Raw genomic sequence first — 17,643 nt, forward strand, 5'->3', positions numbered from 1 at the left:
CTAATTCTGAGGATTGATACAACCAGTTGATTTGAATGAGATTTATAATTGGAAGGACTGATCATGCGCTTATAGTAAGCACCCACTGCTTACAGAATAGAGTTGAAAGGGACCTTGTAGGTCTTCTAATCTAGTCCAATCCTTGATCAAGCAGGAAACCCTATACCATTTCAGACAAATGGCTGTCCAATCTCTTCTTAAAAACCTCCAGTGATGGAGCACCCACAACTTCTGGAGGCAAGCCATTCCACCGATTAATTTTTCTCACTGTTAGGAAGTTTCTCCTTGATTCTAGGCCCTCAAATATTGGAACACTGCTATCATGTCACCCCTAGTCTTTCTTTTCTCTAAACTAGCCATATCCAGTTCCTGCAATCGCTCTTCATGTTTTAGTCTCAAGGCCTTTAATCATCTTAGTTGCTCTTCCCTGCACTTTTTCCAAAGTCTCATTAAATGGGTTGAAGTAAGGCCTTGAAAAGGATTTCCCTTTTTATAGCACAGTTTCAGAGTGTTATGCTATTTTCTGTTCTAGAATCATAGATTTATTTAGTTCAACCTTCTGCTCAGTACAAGATTTGGTAAAATTATTACAGACATTACTTACAAACTTCCAAGGTACAAACTTACATTGATATGGACAAATCTGTCTGAAACTCCAGCCTAGAAGATCCAGAAAGTCAGGAGAAGATTAGCTTACAATGCACTACATACATACTCTTATTTGGACCTATGAACAAAATGGATCTACAAAATGGATCTATGAACAAAATCTCAGAACATAACCTGTTGAAAACCTTTAGTGCAGGTGCCATTGTTCCACTGAGTGACAGCTTGTTCAGTTCCTCCTGATGTACTTCCTTACTTCCTTGTACTTTTAATCAATTGGCTCTGCTCTTGCCCTCTGGGGTAATAAAGAATCAATCTGCCACTTCTGTGTGGCAATGCTACTGATATTTGATGTTGATCCTCTGTTATCTTTTCCATAGGCCAGGGGTGTCAAACTCAATTTCATTGAGGGTCACATCAGCATTGCGGTTGCCCTCAGGGGGCCGGGTGGGTATGGCCTGGGTGGGCGTGGCCTACTGGGTGGGCGTGGCTAAAGTGCGTATGGCCTACTGGGTGGGCATGGCCAGCTCTACATCGTTCGCATCAAGGGTGCCTATAGGGGCCTGGGCAGAAGTGGGACAGATCTGAGGGTCTCTGGCAGAAGGAGGTCTCTAGGCCAGGGCCAAGGCAATGGGGACTGTTCCCTCACTGTTTCCAGGATGGCTTCGCGGGCCGCATGAAACCACTTTGCAGGCCGGATCTGGCCCCCGGGCCTTGTGTTTGACATGTCTGCCATAGGCCAACACACCCAGATCCTTTAGCCATTTCTCCTAGAATTTGGCTTCCAGAGCCCTCACCATTTTGGTAGACCTTCTCTGAATTTACTCCAATTTCTCAGTGTCATTTTTGAAAAGTGGTACCCAGAATGGGAAACACTTTCCAAAAAAGATCTGACTGGGGAGAGTAAGTAGAATGAAACAATTGCTTCTGGAGTCCAGTAATTATTTCTGAACATCCCAAGAATGCATTCCCAAATACCATTTTCCTTTTTAGCAGCTTCATTGTATTGCTAGTTCATGTTTAACTCCTAGTTAACAAGGACACATTCTCTTCCTTACATATACATTTCTCATAACAAGATTCTCCCTGTTAAATTCTACCTTATTAATTTCATCTCAGATTCAATATTTAAATAATAAATTTAAATAATAATAAATAAATATTCTGTTCTTCACTTAAAGTATTAGCCATCCCTCCCAGCTTTGTGTCCCCTGCCCCTCAATTTCCTTATCCAAGTCATTGCCAAAATAGTGAACTGTACAAGACTCAGGACCCAGCTTCTATAGCATTTTCTTTATGCTCCTGTCCAGGTTAAAGTTGAACTATCCACAAGAATTTGGGGGATTGGGTCACTCAGCCAGCTGTAAGTTTATCTCATAATAAATTTATCTCATAGGTATCATCCAGGTGATGCTTTACCACTTTTAGGCTTGTCCAAAGACTTACAACAAGGTTTCTGTTGTAAATATCTGTTTGAATATATTTTTTCTTAATATAGTTTTTGACTTCTTTGACTTTCTCCTAGGTCTGTCCTTTTTGAATAAATGGTATCCTTTGGGTGCTGTGTGGCAATCGTGACTCTCATCCCATCAAGTGCCAGTAATGCGTTATATCATATTCATCTTCCCGAATTATCATCCCTAGTTCTCTCTGTTTGTTTCCATATTCTTTGGTATAGAAATATCTGAATTTTGAGTACCACTTACCAATATCTCTGTGATAATGTCCTGTGAAAACCTGAGTCTCCATCCTTGCCTCTTGCTTCTTCAATTGTGTCTTGTCTCCTTGGCCTCAGTTCTTCACTTTTTTGCCATCCTTCCGTTTTAGTTTGACATGCCAAACACTTCCTTCCAGTTTTTGTAAGATGTTTCTTCTCCTCCTCCATATTTCTACTACTAATACAGTACAATTATTACTTCTACAACTACCACTAAACCTTTTCCAGGATGCAATGAAATAAGTAAAGACAGATCTAGTTAAGTCTGGACAAATTTCTGAACCTGAATCTCAAGAAAGGTTCATAAGAAGCTGTTTATTAGTATAGAATATATTCTTGCTAGTCTGTGAACATAATAAAAATTGATTGATTGCCATATATTCCAATTGTTCGGGATGCACCCACATACAGTACTTTTTCATTTATGAGATTTAGGAGTTTGGGCTGATGTGTGACTACAATTAATTATTCTATCAACACATCATGAAAAACCATGTTATTTGTTTAGTTATGATCATGTAATGTGCAAAGCTATGATTAAGCAAAATTGGACTGTGTGACAATTCAGCCAATACTTTATGAATAGTAGCACTAGGAGTGTTCAGTTGGGAAGCATCCCAGATGGGCTCATGATCTATTTCTTGCTAAAGCACTAGAGATAATCACACTGAACGGCAAGGGTAGAATTCTAAAAGGTCTTCCCCACAGATAATACCACTTTTTCCCCAGTAAATTTGGGAAAGCCCATGGGGCAACTTGACACCATCAATATTCTAATAAAACCACATTTGCATGTTTCATTTTCCCAATTAAGAACATAGGCATGTATTGAATATTTGCCACATTCTTCTCTTCAGCCCTCCGTTTTCCACTGGATTCCACCCATTTTTTTTAATTCTTGGAAAAGTTTGCATTTATATTCCAATCTTTCACTCAACTATGGGGAGTATAGGTTCAATATGGATTTTTGAATGGATTTTTGAAGTAGACAGGCTTTAGATTTAGGGAGGCCTACATTTTATAAAAGTGTCATAGTCTTGTTACAAGATATTAGGTATTAGGAATCAAATTGTGGTAGAATATTAATAAGTCCAATTCTGAAAAGTTAATGAATGAACACAATAGAAATGTATTCCAGTCCCTATTCATGGATGTTGATCCAACAATCTAATTTTTCCACTTAAAAATTGATATTAAAAGTTTATCGTATATAAATGTAGTTAACATTCTCATTAACGTCTTAGTTAAATGTATAATTGTTGTTTCTAGTACAATGAAATCCAATTGATGAAAGTCAGAAGGAACAAAACAGTACAACTAAATTTGTTCAATACTACGAATGTATTTATTATGTTTAAACCAATAAAAGCAAAATCTTTTTTTCATGCTATAAATTTTTATTAAAAACTGAAAATACATTTGTTTAAATAAACTAACTGGCAATTAAATTTGTGCACTGTGATATTCTCTTATAAAACTGAAATGTCATTTCTCTCTATGGGAGTCTTTATATTTGACAGCTAAAGAGGGAAAACTGCAAATTGAATTTAACAACGTTCTAAAATAAGTACATACACTCTAATTTCAAAAAATTGTGCATGTATTTGAACATTTGTGGCCCTTCAAAAGAGGCACCCTGATGCAGCAACAACATATCACATTTGCAATCAATGGATGCAAGTATGCCTAAAGACAGCTTTTGGAATCTGTACAGAATTGTGTGTCTTGGATATATTAAATACTCTTAAAGACAGGAAAAAGACAATGTATTGCAAATGCTATGAGTAATACTGTTCTAATCATGTTCATGGAAATAATGATTTTATATGAAAAGTGCTTAAACAGCAGAAGTGTTTCACCAATTTAGCTGCTCAAAATTAATACGTTCCAGGAAGAGAGACTTGTCTGATATTTCAAATGCTTGAAAGACAATATTCATCGAGGCTGTTCTTTTCCTGTTCATATTGATCCAACTGGTAATATTCAAAGGTTACTTGATTGATATGCTTTCCACTTGAGACTAACCGCAGTACAGTGTTGTCACAGCCAATCTTCATTTGAGCTAGTCAAAGAGAAATAATTTAGATTGTATTTTAATTGCTTTAAAAAATCTATAGTTCTTAAACAACTTTAATGGATTGCACTGTTATATGCAGGACTCGTGTACAAATTTTCAAAAGGTATGCCTATATCATTACTTTATACCTTACTGCCCCTATACAGAAAAAAATGATCTGTGTCTATGGATAAAAGCAACTTCCATCTTCATGCACTATTATGCATGAAGATTAGACGTGTGTATGCTTCAGTGAATATTTGGACATATGATATCTAACAAGGCATCTTCTTTCTACATTAAAATGTACATTATTACAAAGAGGATTGCAAAAACCTTATTAATATACTAAATCACTACCAAAGAATGCCTTCATGCTGATTTCATTGATGGCTTCAAAAAAAAGGTTGAATATTTTTCCTATTCTGGATTCATTGCCTTTACCCTGAAATGGCCTAATCTGATCTCAGTAAGATCAGTGTATGACCAATTTAACTGATAATATAACATGACAACAATATACTGTTCTTTATAGGATCCCTGATCCCTAATAATTTTTGAGGCATTAATTCAAGAGGCACTATCTTTATATCAAGTGTGTTTAATTTGTCTTCATTAACACCCATTAAACCAAATTTGAATGCACACAATAATATTTCATCATATGAACTATGTTGTACTTGATTTCCTGAAAAATAAAAATCGTTGTAACTACAAAAATAGCAGGAGAAGGCAGAAGCAACTGACAGTGAATGATGCTGAAAAGATTGTGAAGGTTTTTGTTCGTTTGAAGGAAAGTCGTTTACACTCGGCATCATTTACAACTCTCAGATAGAAAAGACTAAGCCTCACTAAGTTGCATAGAAGGGAAAAATACCATACTGTGTGGGTATTTAGCTGAGCTAGGTCTTCTCATGTCTTCATGTTGCGTACATTATAGTGTGCAATTGCATCTAGATTGAGAAGGAAGACTTTCAGGGCCAAGAGGCCCTAAGAGCCATGGTAGGTGGGAGCAATAATACAAGGAGAATGAGGCTATACAGATTACTTGGGTATGGACATAAGTTGTTGTTTTTTTTCTGGATAGTGGACAGAGTTTGCAGGAGATGGCATGTCTGTGGGTCTTAGTTTCTAATAAGCTACAATTGTTTCGTGTTTTCTGACTCAAAAAGGGATCAAATAATTTTTGGCAATTGTGATTAGACAGGATAGGCATGGAATAGCAAAAGAGATGTTTGGGGGCTGCATAAAGCCTGTGTACTTTCAAGTTTCCCACTTTGCTGTATGGTATTTGTGAGACCATCTGCACATAGCAGTGATGACACTGACTTGATGCCCACCTAGGGCTTGGTCGGCAGCTAAGCAAAACTCTTCACAAGATAAGACCTTTTTTTAACATTCATTGCTAGTCTCCTGTATTAATCTCTGTCATGAAAAGAAATTTGTACAAAAATATCATTCCTTATTGCAAAGTCTTCATTCTTTAATGCAAAAAATGCATGACCTTCCACATGTTGTCTAAATTTGTTGCAAAAAAATTTTGGCAGTTGCAGTTGCAGTGCATCTGAAGCCATGAGCTTGATTAAACAGACCACAATGGCATAAATTAGAATACAGGTAAATAGCAGAAAAGCTGTTTTTCTCTTCAATACACTTTGTCATGCTTTTTTTTGAACTAGAAAGCTGAAAGATCCCAAGCAATTGGTTTACATAATATACCTTTTTTATATCTATGATGTCTATACTGTAGTGCCAAAATCTGGATGTCTATTAGATGAAAACAAAGAAAATAGCCTTCCTCTTTGCTGCCCTCTAAAGGTTATCTGACATATTACAGATAGGATAGCCCTATTATATTACTTTGAGAAAATATTTGAACAAGAAGCATTAGCACAAGAGATTACCAGGGCCGCTGAAAGAATGGCAAAGATCAGCCAATGGAAGCATGTTGGAAGGATCTAACCCATTTCCTCCAAGCAACTCCATAAAATCTCCGGTGCCTCTGCAACCTGCAGTTGGTTTCTGTGTACAAGGAAAAGCAGAAGGACATGGAATCATGTTAAATAGATAAATTTAAAATGCAAGTTTATTTTAGTAAGTGAGATTTATAAGATTATGCAAAACAATAGTGTGTGTTTTAGTTTTGATTAATGAAGTTCTCTTTCAACCTTTCAAAGTAGTTCAGGGTAGAGTTGTAATCATCTTCACAGCCTCAAAATACTGAGAACTCACAAAGATTGCGATAAGCCAAAGGGACTGTTATGAATTGTTTCTCTTTTGTCTGAGGTGGGGGTGACAGGTTAGCAAAGTTCAGTTCGGCATTTTCTGAATTTTTGACATACCAAGCCCAAAAAGTTTGCCATTGCTGTTACGAGCAAGGGGATAGCGCAAAGATTGTCATTCAGATTCGCCACACTCCCAGAGATCCTAGCGAAAATCAACTCACTTTTTCCACACAAAAGGGAATAAAAGAATCTGCTAGTTTCTATAAACATCATGCAAATGATTTAAATGAAATATCACATAAGGGCATAAAAATTCAAGAAGCTTTTTAAGATTTCTCTTTTTAAAAAGTTTTTGCTTCCCAGATGGATGGCTCTATTCTAAATGCAGAGTTCACGAGTGATAGAAGCTTTGGGAGCCAGGATGTAGTGAACGATGGCTGTCTTTGTCCCATTGGATTTTTAACCTAACATGAATAAGTGATAATTACGTAAACATCAGGCTAAGCCAAAACCAAATAACCACTTTATGAGTTTGTCCTGTATAGTAGCTAACGTTATTTACATTAAACTAGGAGATCTCCTCATATGCAAGAATATAGTTCAGAAAATGTCTGTGTCTCAGAAAACATTGTCTCCTTCTTTTTGACCTGGTGCCGAACAGGAGAATGTAATGTTCAAAATCCACAGATGGGTACTGCCTTCCAGAGTTAGTGTTAGACAAATGGTTCTGGCATAAAAATAAAGAGGCAAGGAGCAAATAGAAAAAAAGGCCAGATGTGGCCACAAGGACTAGCAGGAAATCTGCTGAATCGTGTAACCCTGTAGCAGATATATAAGGAAGAAACTGACAACTCACCTTCAAGTGAAAGCCCTTCAGATGCCCCAGACTAAGATCAGATATTTTTATCAATATTGGGTAGATAATGGAAAAACTGCAGTTCCGATGCTGATGAGGAACAATCATTGTAAACCTTCCACTCGGAGTCTGGGAGATGATATTGCAAGCTTTAGTACAGGGGAAGATACAGAATTACTGAGTCACAATTGGTTCGCTAAAAAGGAATGCAGACATTTTATCTGAGGTCTGGGCACCAACACAGATAAGATGCTAATCAGCTGGGCTGAGGTCTTCCAACAGTGTCTCCCATTCACAAATCAGGCATGAGGTTTTCAATTTAGGGTTGCAGATATAAGCACTGGAAGCAACAGAAAATAACCACTGCTTATTGGGCTATTTTACTGAAGTAATACTGAAGGTGCTATGTCATCTAATAGGGGGGAAAAAATCCATAGTGGCAAATAGCTTCCAGTGTTCGTACCTAGGTGTTCTCAGCATCAAACCTAAATTGTTCCCACATTGGCAGGAAAAGAGAAAGGGGTGTTTTTTTGTTTTTTTTAAAAAAGTCAGTCAATTTGCCAACCTTTTTATGCCATGTAAATGCATCACCGCCCCGAGTCCCTTCGAAGAGGGGCGGTATATAAATCCAAATAAATAAATAAATAAATAAATAAATAAATAAAAAATAAATAAAAATAAATAAAAAAATAAAAAATAAAATAAAATAAAATAAAATAAAATAAAATAAATCCTCAACCCCACAAGGAAAACCAGACTCAAAAATCAGCCCCATATAAAGGCTAAAGCTACTTTTATTGAAAGTGGCTATATAAGAAAATGTACTTACTTTAAGCTTTCCTCGTTTTAGTCTAATTTTAGGAAGGACAAACATTTTGTTGCTGCTTTTGTTAAATCATTTGTGGTCATTAATATTCATTCATTCATTCATTCATTCAAATTCTATAGCTGCCCAACTCAACCCAATTCTCTTTGGTTTCTCTTTGCATGCTCTTATTGTACCTTCAGGGAAGATTCTATTATTTAATGAGACTTCAATCATTTCTAAATGCCTATGCCAAATCATCCCTAAGGGCCCTCTATTGTTATTTGATCATGGCCCAGCAGTCAGTACCTTTGCCCAGTTAAGTTGCAATACCTAGCCCAGTGGTTCTCAACCTTTTCTTCACTATGGACCCTCTTTAAATACCTTTTGTGGCCATGGATCATGGCCATGGACCCCCAAGACTTAATTCAATATTTAAATCATAACATTTCTTCAAACCTTCACAGACACCTTGTGATGACATCACAGACCCCCCCTCAGGTCTCCACAGACCAAAGATTGAGAGCTACTGACTTAGCCAATCATGGTTGTTCTTAAAAATGAAACAAAAAAACAGAGGGGTGAACCTGGATAGTGTTTGAATAGGAGACTGCCAGAAAATTTCAGGGCTGGTAGAATAGACTAGGAAGTCGGAAAAATTTTAGAGAAGGCAACAGCATGCCTCTATTGTGGGCAAGAAAACATAGTCAAGCTGATTGAGCCTTTGATGTATCAGTACCTATACTATTCCTCTGTATCTGATCACAGCTTGGTTACATTGTTGTCCTTCTAAGAAATCACAGCCATTTCAGAAGATAAAATGAAAACAAGCTTACGGGAAAGATTAGGCTGCTTCTTTATTGTTAATGTGAATCCATTCCCTGCATCCTGAATCCTGAAGAAGATCATGGCAACATTCTGAGATGACCTGATGGTGGTCAGGCTAGGTCCAGCTTCACACAAATCTCTATACCTTTCAGAGGTGGGTAGAGGGTGATCCAAAGAGCTAGGAAACTTCTCACCCTTTAGAATCCAGCCATCAAAAACCTAGAGAGATGTAGGAGTACAGAAGAGAATTCTGATTTATATCAGGTATCCTCATCTTGATCCTTCCATATTTACTGAAACTGCAATTCCCAGACTGAGGATATTCTTCTGTCTCCAAAACCAAGACAATTTGTCTATTAAAGTAAATTCTTTGTTTATCATGTTTCATATTAAGTTTTAAATCCAAACATATTGTTCATAATTGGACTGATTGTTATTGTTCATATTACTGGTATTATTGGCATCTCATTATTGGGTTTTCATTAAATATGGATAAGAAAATGCATGTTTTCATTCTCAGATTATTCCTTTTAGTGAGTATAATACTAGTTAATGAAGTAAAAAGAGACTGACTCTTTTTATTCTAGAAAGAATGTCTTGTAGGCTGTGGACTTCTCTTATATCTCATGCCAATTCAAGAATTTCACCCAACTGCTGCACCCATGACTTGGCGTTAACATCTATTATAAGTCATCACTTCATGCACCAATAATAATTACTCTGACATTCTCTGCATTTTCTACTTCAGATGTTTTAATAATTGGGCTTAATTATGAAAGATGCATTTCTAAACCTGACATTTAAACTTGAGGCGGAGTGATCAATATGCAGTGTCACATAGATGCCGGTTCCCTTCACTCCAGCTCTAGAGACCAGGCATTCCTTTCAGCGGTCCTGATTCAAGCATTCTTGAGCTGAACAGCCAACTATGCACACACTCCAGTTGAGGTCCCTAAGCTTTGGGAGCTAGAAAACACTTTTGGAAGATTGAAACTTATGTTTTAGACATTCTCACAAAATGACTACCAAAAAGGAATGTGGTGAAAATACCAGGTATCACCCCTACACCTTCCAGACAATCTTTCACCGACCAATTTAATTCTGATTTCTGGCACCCAGGTAGAGAAGCAAAACTCTGGGCTATGGCCATCTATCATGTTTTCTTTGAATTCCCCCAGGGCCCATATGAAATCCAGTGGTATTCTTGGAGATAAAAACTATTCAACTATCATTTGGCTTTGCAGAGTGGTAATTTTACACTTAAAGGTGAATAAAAATGATTGCTTTTTGTTCTAATCATCCCTTTGTTCTTCAAATAAACATGCGAGATCCTTCATGTTCCAGATCCAAGGAAAATAAAATGTTCACATTACATGAAGTCAAAGAAACAAATGTTTTGACCTCAGTGTTAATTATATTACTAATAAATTCCATTTAAAGACAAGGCAGACAATTGATTTTCAAGCAATAAATGCATGGTGTACAGTGGTTATCTGTGATGGAATGTAGTAGAAGGGATTCCCAGGTGGGAGGGGATGCATTACAAAAGAACCCAGTCCAAATATTTTGTGTGAAAGAAAGAAGGTGAAGCCCCTCCCTAGTAATAATAATAATAATTTTATTTATATACCGCCCTTCTCCCGAAGGACTCAGGGCGGTGAACAGGGCAGACATATAAAAATACAAAAATACAAAAGTTAAAAAGAATTAAACATATGCCCAAGCTAAAAACAGTAAATACATATATTAAAAATGACAATAAAAACCCAACCCATCCCCCATCAAGCCAAGCCGGCTTGTTCAAATAAATGTGTCTTCAGATCGCGACGGAAGGAGCGAAGGTCGGGCGCCATCCGGAGCTCAACCGGCAACCGATTCCATAGCTCCGGGGCACCCACAGAGAAGGACCTCCCCCTGGGGGCCACCAATCGACATTCTCTGATCGGTGGCACCCTGAGGAGGCCCTCTCTGTGGGAGCGCACAGGGCGGAGGGAAGTTGATGCCGGCAGCAGGTGCTCCCTAAGGTACTCCGGACCCATGCCATGTAGGGCCTTAAACACCATTACCAGTACTTTGAATCTCACCCGGAAGTTGTAGTTTTCAGAGTATATGGTAAATGCAGATAGTAGAGAGCTTCAGTTTGGCAAGATTCTGTCTATAGGTGTGGAAACAATAAAGAACTCAGCTTGGAAGACTCATGTGTCATTCTTGGGTTTGGAGCCTCAAGTAATCTATAGGTTGGACTTCACTTCAGGGTTATGTTTTGGTAAAGAGGCAATAGTTTCCTGGGCTGCATTTTATCCTAGAAAATGCAATTATTTTTCCAGATAATATGCTAAGGTAACAACACCCAAAGGATAGCAAGTTTTCTCCATTTATTGTAGCAACAAAACAAAGTTTCTTGCAATACTTTAAACTCTGGCCAATGTATAAAGCATTATGATAAATTTATAGTATCTTCCCCATAACCATATCTTCTGTGGGCTACCAGTTTCCTTCTTTATTTCTGTGTTTATTGCCTGCAGAGGTTCTAACAATATTTTGTTAGTATTTTATCTCTAGATATTTAAATACTTAATTTCATTATTAAAAGTAAAATATTCCCTACTGAATCTCAAACTTATGAAAGACATTGTGGTATAATGATTGAGGGTTGAGCTACAACTGATGAGTCTAAATTTCTACCCGGCCACAACTGCTAGTCTATCTGGCAAGCTTGCTGCTAGAAGAAAATGGAAAAAGGGAAAGTGTGGGTATGCTTGAAAACAAGACGAAAGTGGAATGAATAAAAAATAAAATAACATTTATGGTGCTAAATAGCAAGGCGACCAGAATCGTTACCTTCTCTTTTGATTTTTTGACTTTACTAGTGCCAAATATATCCTGTTTTTTTATATAAAAGAAAAGTTAACTTGTGGTGTGAATTCCTTCACCTCTGTCTGATACAGCAACTGTCAGTCTGTGGACAACCTCATACCTTCAAGACGTCTCCAGCTTGACAGTCAATGTTGACAAAATCAAAATCTATGCTGATGAACTCCTCTGGTTCTCCTATGAAGAATGTAGCACAATGCATCTGGGGTTGGTCTGTGGTGAAGGTGAACTGCCCTTCTATACTTAGCATGTCAAGACATCCTGCAGATGAGAGCAGATACAAGTCAATTCTTGCAGATGAGAGTAGATGCAAGTCAGTTCTTAGGGGAGGAAGCTCTTTTCCCGTGTTAGATTCAGGGGCAGGGAATATTGAAGAGAGAAGCTACAGTAGGTGCATGCAAAATGAAAGACAATTATGTATTTGACATTATTGAAAGAATCCCAGCTTTTAATAATCTTTAAAAATACACATGTAATCAGTGGTGGGATTCAAATATGTGAACAACCAGTTCTCTGTGTGGATGCCGCTTCTGGAAGTCCATTCTGGGCCTGGGCAACAATAAATAAGCTACCGGTTCTGCCAAAGTGGTGCGGACCAGCTGAATCCCACCACTGCATGTAATCTTCCAAAATCACACAATATAAAAATGATTAACATAATAATTTTAGGCTCATATTATAAAAAGAGAAGCCAGCAGCTAAGTAATTCCTAGGTTAAGGAGCTTTTACATGCATTACTAAAAACAAGATAAATGTAACTCACAAATGTGCTAATTATATGTGAATGTCCCTTTTAGGGAAAGGCCATCATTCTCAGCATGCTGTTTAATTTTTAAGAAAATTATACATTCAATCCCTGGCACACAGAGCTATAGAAGAGTCAGAAAGAAATCTTGGAAAGTTACATCCAGATTCTCTGGTCAGGTGAGGGAGCTCCCAGATTGCTTAATTATGCCTCCAAACTGGTGAAATCAGTTTCTGCCATTCGGATGCAATAAACATACAAAACTGCATCGTAAGCCTTAAAAGAAACACTCTCCAAATCCAGAAACAAGTGGAGAATATGTGCAGAACCATATTACTCTCCCAATCACTACCTTTGCAAATCTCAGCCTCCTACCTTCACCCCAGTCATTAGGACTCCAGACTCAAAATTTTTCCATTTCCTATGCCTTCTTCCTAGTTTTTACTGTCATTTTTAAAACTCATCAGATAAAACCCTTCCCTTCTCTCCTTCTCCATAGGGGTTTGAAAGTTCATGTGAGGAGAGTCAGGGGGACACAATCCATATTTCCTGCCCATTATCAGGGAAAAAAAGTCTAAGCTCTAACAGTTGTATTATGCCTTTATTAGGATTAATTAAAATGACATAAAAGAATGTGCAAAAGCTTTTGGGGTTTTCTTACATTGAGCCTGATGCTACCAAAAAGTAGGATACAAAAGCAAGAAAATCCAAATTCTACAGCTCTGAGCTTACATAAATACTCAGACTCTTAAAATGTCAATTGGGGGCTAAAGGCATTAATTACCAAAAGTTGCAACTGATGTCAGCCTTTGACTATCATTCAAGATCAAATGGTTTTTCTCAATTCTGGAACCACAAGTCCCCAAGCTCACAGGCTCCTGGCTCAGAAGAGAAGGGGGGGAGGGGGGGAGGGATCTTGAATTTACATCTTGGAAATGACTGATTGAATGATTGTGTGCCATCAAGTCTGGCTCTTCCAAATTCTTCTCAAAAGGATATACAATTATAAATGTATCTACACAATGTGCAAATTGGCATAGCATTTATACAGCATTTTTGAGAGTGCCTGGTGGGCTACTCTGGATAGGTTTTCCAAAAATAATTCTACAATTATTTCCCTGTATAAATGGAGAAGGCCAGCAAGAAAACATGGCTTAAAGCTATATGAGATTTGAACTGTGGCTGTCTTGTTCTTCTTCATGGAAGAAACAGGAGGAAGTTTCTTTTCCTCACATTCTCATTTTGCTCTTATTAACATAAACAATAAGATAGAAAGTAGAAGACACAAATACTTCCCATTCATACTTGTAGCATTCAAGTGAGTAGGACGAGGATGAAAGCAACCATGCACTGCAAACTCCATCCCTTTTTGTACATGCATTATTACTGTATAGCACATTCACATACTAATGGGGTGGAGCTTGCAGTACAAGGCTGCTTTTGTCAGAAAAATATAAGAAAAGCTCCTGCAGATAATGCTCCAATGCTATCTCCACTGCTGAATCCTTTCCTACCTCCTTTACCTCTATTTCAAATCACTGCAAGTATCTGTCATCCAGCCAGAATTTATTGGATTTTCCAACACTGGACAGGATAGGCAAAAGGAAAACAAAAAGCGTTACTTCAACATGAAGCAGATAAAATGACTTAAGCTTATCTCACTTGTGGGCTGGGAATGGGATGAAGGCAACACTGTGGAAACACATCAGAATGCATAAATTGCTTCTGCGTTTTTTGTGCCATGGAAGGTGCCAGTAGAGAAAGCCCTGAAGTAGGTAATGTTACACTCATGCAACAGCAGGCAAACTGTACTTCCTTTCCACCCCTTTTCCAGAAGATTTTAAAGTCTGCATTCTGTTATTCATGAAAAACAGACATGGGAAAAGTACCATGTATCAGTGATAGCGTGGATTCATACATTATGATAAGTCGTGGTTTGTTTAATCACAACTGCTACACTCCACAATTAGCTGAGTTTAACCAATGTGCTAAGCCATAAAATGTGATATACAAACTACAATGGCATATTCATATAATACACCAAGCCAAAGTCACACAAACTGTATTGTGATTTAGTACTGTGTGTACATGTTGCGTGTATTAGTGTCTCCGTTTAATCCCTGAGATGCCAGTTAAAAGGATGAAACAGAGGTATTGTAAAGAAACAGAGGGGATGTCAACAGAGATGAGCCTTTGGAGAATAACCAACACCCATGAGAGTGAACTGTTTGGCTACATGGCATAAGGTAGCTTTCTCTGTCTTAGAGTTAATTTTGATAGCCAGTGAAACTTTTCACTGCATTTCTGCAGTCCTTTTCTCTTGCAACTCATCTTATTCTGAACCTCATATTTTCTGTATTTCTTCCCCTTGTGCCAACTTCTTCCCTTCTTGTTGCACTGCTAAACAAAGTTATTGAGCCAGGAATCAAAATTGCCTTCATGCTTCACTGCCATTTCCTTTTTAGCATAGGACAAGGAGCTCCTCTCAGGTCCTTGCCCTAACCCTCCCTGAAAAGCATTGCTTCTGGCATCCTTCCCCATCTTAGAGCTTTGCAGCTGAGTGGTGCAGACATTTGGGAGACTGAAATCCCATACCTGCAGAGGGCATCTGGGCAAAGATGGCTTGGAATTTTGGTCCCAGGAGAGAGTCTCTCCTTAATTTGAACACAGGGTCAGGAGCAAGCTTTGGAATCTGCCCCAGTGTGCAGGCTCATCACTGGCATGTATTTAGTCATGAGGAAGGAGACCACACGTGAAAACATATTTAAAGTTATCTCCTTTCAACTCCAAAGAGCCAACTGATGTCTCCTAGGAAGTTGGAACCATTCTCAGTGCACAAGTGAGACAACCACAAGTTATGCAGGGCTGTTCTTTTCCTTCCCTTAGGCAACCAGTACAGCATTGCTGCCCAACCCAACTTTTTCTCCTATCATATCTCCTCTTCTGTTGTATCTTCCTCCACTGGTGGAAACCCCACTGAAAAGAAAACTTCATAAAGTTATTTTCTCTCATCTAGCTTCAGATGTTATCGACGTTCTCCAGGTACAACCAGTGGCCTGGATTGTCCGACGTTTCAACTACTCCCTCAGTCACAAGCATCCTCTGCTATTCCCCCCCATCCAGCCATCTGAATAAACCCACCATAAACTTTTTTCTTTCTTTTCGGCTGGCAATTTCAAGAGCACAGATGTCACATTATTATCCGCCTCTGAGATCACTTATTCAAAACTTATTTTGGCAATATACCCCACAAAAAGGAAGCTATGGTCCCCCTTTCCAGGCGACGTTGGCAAACAGAGATACAGTACGGGAGGTGGAATGCCATACATAGAAGGCGAAGCATTGGTGGCTTTCGGAAAGTTTTCCGCTCCAGCTGATCGCTCTGGAAAAGCCCTCCGCGCAAACGCTCCACAGCTTGTCCGATGTTCACTCTTACCGAAACGGGCGTTTAGAAAAGGCTCCGGGACGATTTCTCGTCGTTTCTCACGTGCGAGAAGCCGTCCCTGCCTAAATTTCACCGCACCCGGTAACCTCTGAGGCAACACACCGGTTTCCCGTTTTCATTCTAGGATTGGGATCAAGGTCACTTGAACTCAAGTCTAACCTTTCAGGACAGGTCGCGGCGGGCGGAGATCGTAGCAGCCGCGCCTTCTGACTCAACAGCTTCCCCCAGTTCCCATCACCCTCGAACATCTACCGGGGACGCCATCCCGACCGGCTTCTTCCCTTCCACCTCTTCCGCGGACCCCTCAACTCCCTTCCCTCCGCCCGAGCTCGCCCGCAACTTCGCCACGCCGCCCGCCGCCTCCGGAAGAAACTCACGCAGCTCCCGACGGTAGATCTGCTCGCCGGAGAGTTGCCTTTTGAGCTCCTGGTTGAACAGCAGGGCCGGCCCGTCCGCGAAGGCGCCCTCCCTCCCCTGGAGACACAAAAGAAAGGGGAGCTCCGAGGGGGGGGCGCAGAGGGGGCCAGCCGGCGGCTCCGCGGACCCTCGCCCTTAAAGGCTCTTGGCGCAACCGCCCACCCCCCCCCTCCCCGGTTGCGCCAAGAGTACAGTGGCCACCCCGGGGTGGAAGGGGGCCGGGCGGAGAACGGGGAGGGGGGGGCAGCGGGACGCCCGCTCTTCGCTCACCTCCAAGAACCTGCTCTCCCCTCCGAGAGCGGCCCAGAAGATCAGGGCGAGCTGGCAGCGCCGGAATCCGACAGCCATGTCCGACAGCCTTTGCACCGCGGCGTGCGGAGACGGGTAGGAGCGGCGGGAGCGGCGCCTCTTCTGGGGCTGCCTCTTCGTCGGCTTTCCCGGACGGGTCCCTTTTATAGAGCTTTGGCAGAGGGGAGGCAGCGGGTCCCCCCGAGAGGGTAACCCATGGTTACTGGATCTCTGCCAGGGAGGCGAGGAGTGCGCAGTGATGACGGGGACCCCAAATCCGCAGCTGCACTCGTGCCCCGCTGCTGGCGCGGTCCACTCAACGCTCAAAGTCCCCCCTCCCCACTCGAAAGCTCTTTGCCCCTTTTGCAATTCGCCCTTTTGGAAGAAAGCCACCCCACCCCCCACCCACCCACCCCCGCGCAACCAACGACTAATTATAATATTGGGTCCTTTCCCCCCCCCTCCCCGGAGGTGGAGGCGAGAAAGGAGGCAGAGTTCAGTGTTCAAAACTGTTCTGTGTTTCTGTTCCGAGTGAACTCCTAGCACGTTCTGAGCCAGGATAAAAAAAACAGAAATCAGATCTGGGGGAGAGCTTTTGTTCAGATTAAATCCTGTTTTCCAGAGGAACAGATTTTAGAGTGAGAAGGGAAATTTACTTCCTTCCTTCCTTCCTTCCTTCCTTCCTTCCTTCCTTCCTTCCTTCCTTCCTTCCTTCCTTCCTTCCTTCCTTCATTCATTCATTCATTCATTCATATGGCTCAGTGGCCTGAAAGTGTTTGGA

General features: G+C 40.1%; 1 protein-coding gene across 1 annotated transcript; it reads right to left on the bottom strand.

Annotated features, from left to right (window-relative positions):
• Window positions 1-4,236: 4,236 nt before the first annotated feature.
• CRHBP (corticotropin releasing hormone binding protein) lies at window positions 4,237-16,974 on the bottom strand (the record flags this gene model as incomplete). The annotated part of the gene is made up of 7 exons (XM_081316227.1): window positions 16,845-16,974; window positions 16,535-16,631; window positions 12,071-12,228; window positions 9,102-9,312; window positions 7,461-7,609; window positions 6,284-6,401; window positions 4,237-4,385 (listed from the first exon to the last, which is right to left on the bottom strand). Exons 1-7 carry the CDS (start codon window positions 16,920-16,922, stop codon window positions 4,237-4,239), a joined length of 960 nt encoding a protein of 319 aa, XP_081172353.1. The 5' UTR covers window positions 16,923-16,974.
• Between the last annotated feature and the right edge of the window lie 669 nt (window positions 16,975-17,643).

The sequence above is a fragment of the Vipera berus genome, assembly GCF_964194415.1.
Source record: "Vipera berus genome assembly, chromosome: 2".
NCBI classification, from domain to species: Eukaryota; Metazoa; Chordata; class Lepidosauria; order Squamata; family Viperidae; genus Vipera; species Vipera berus.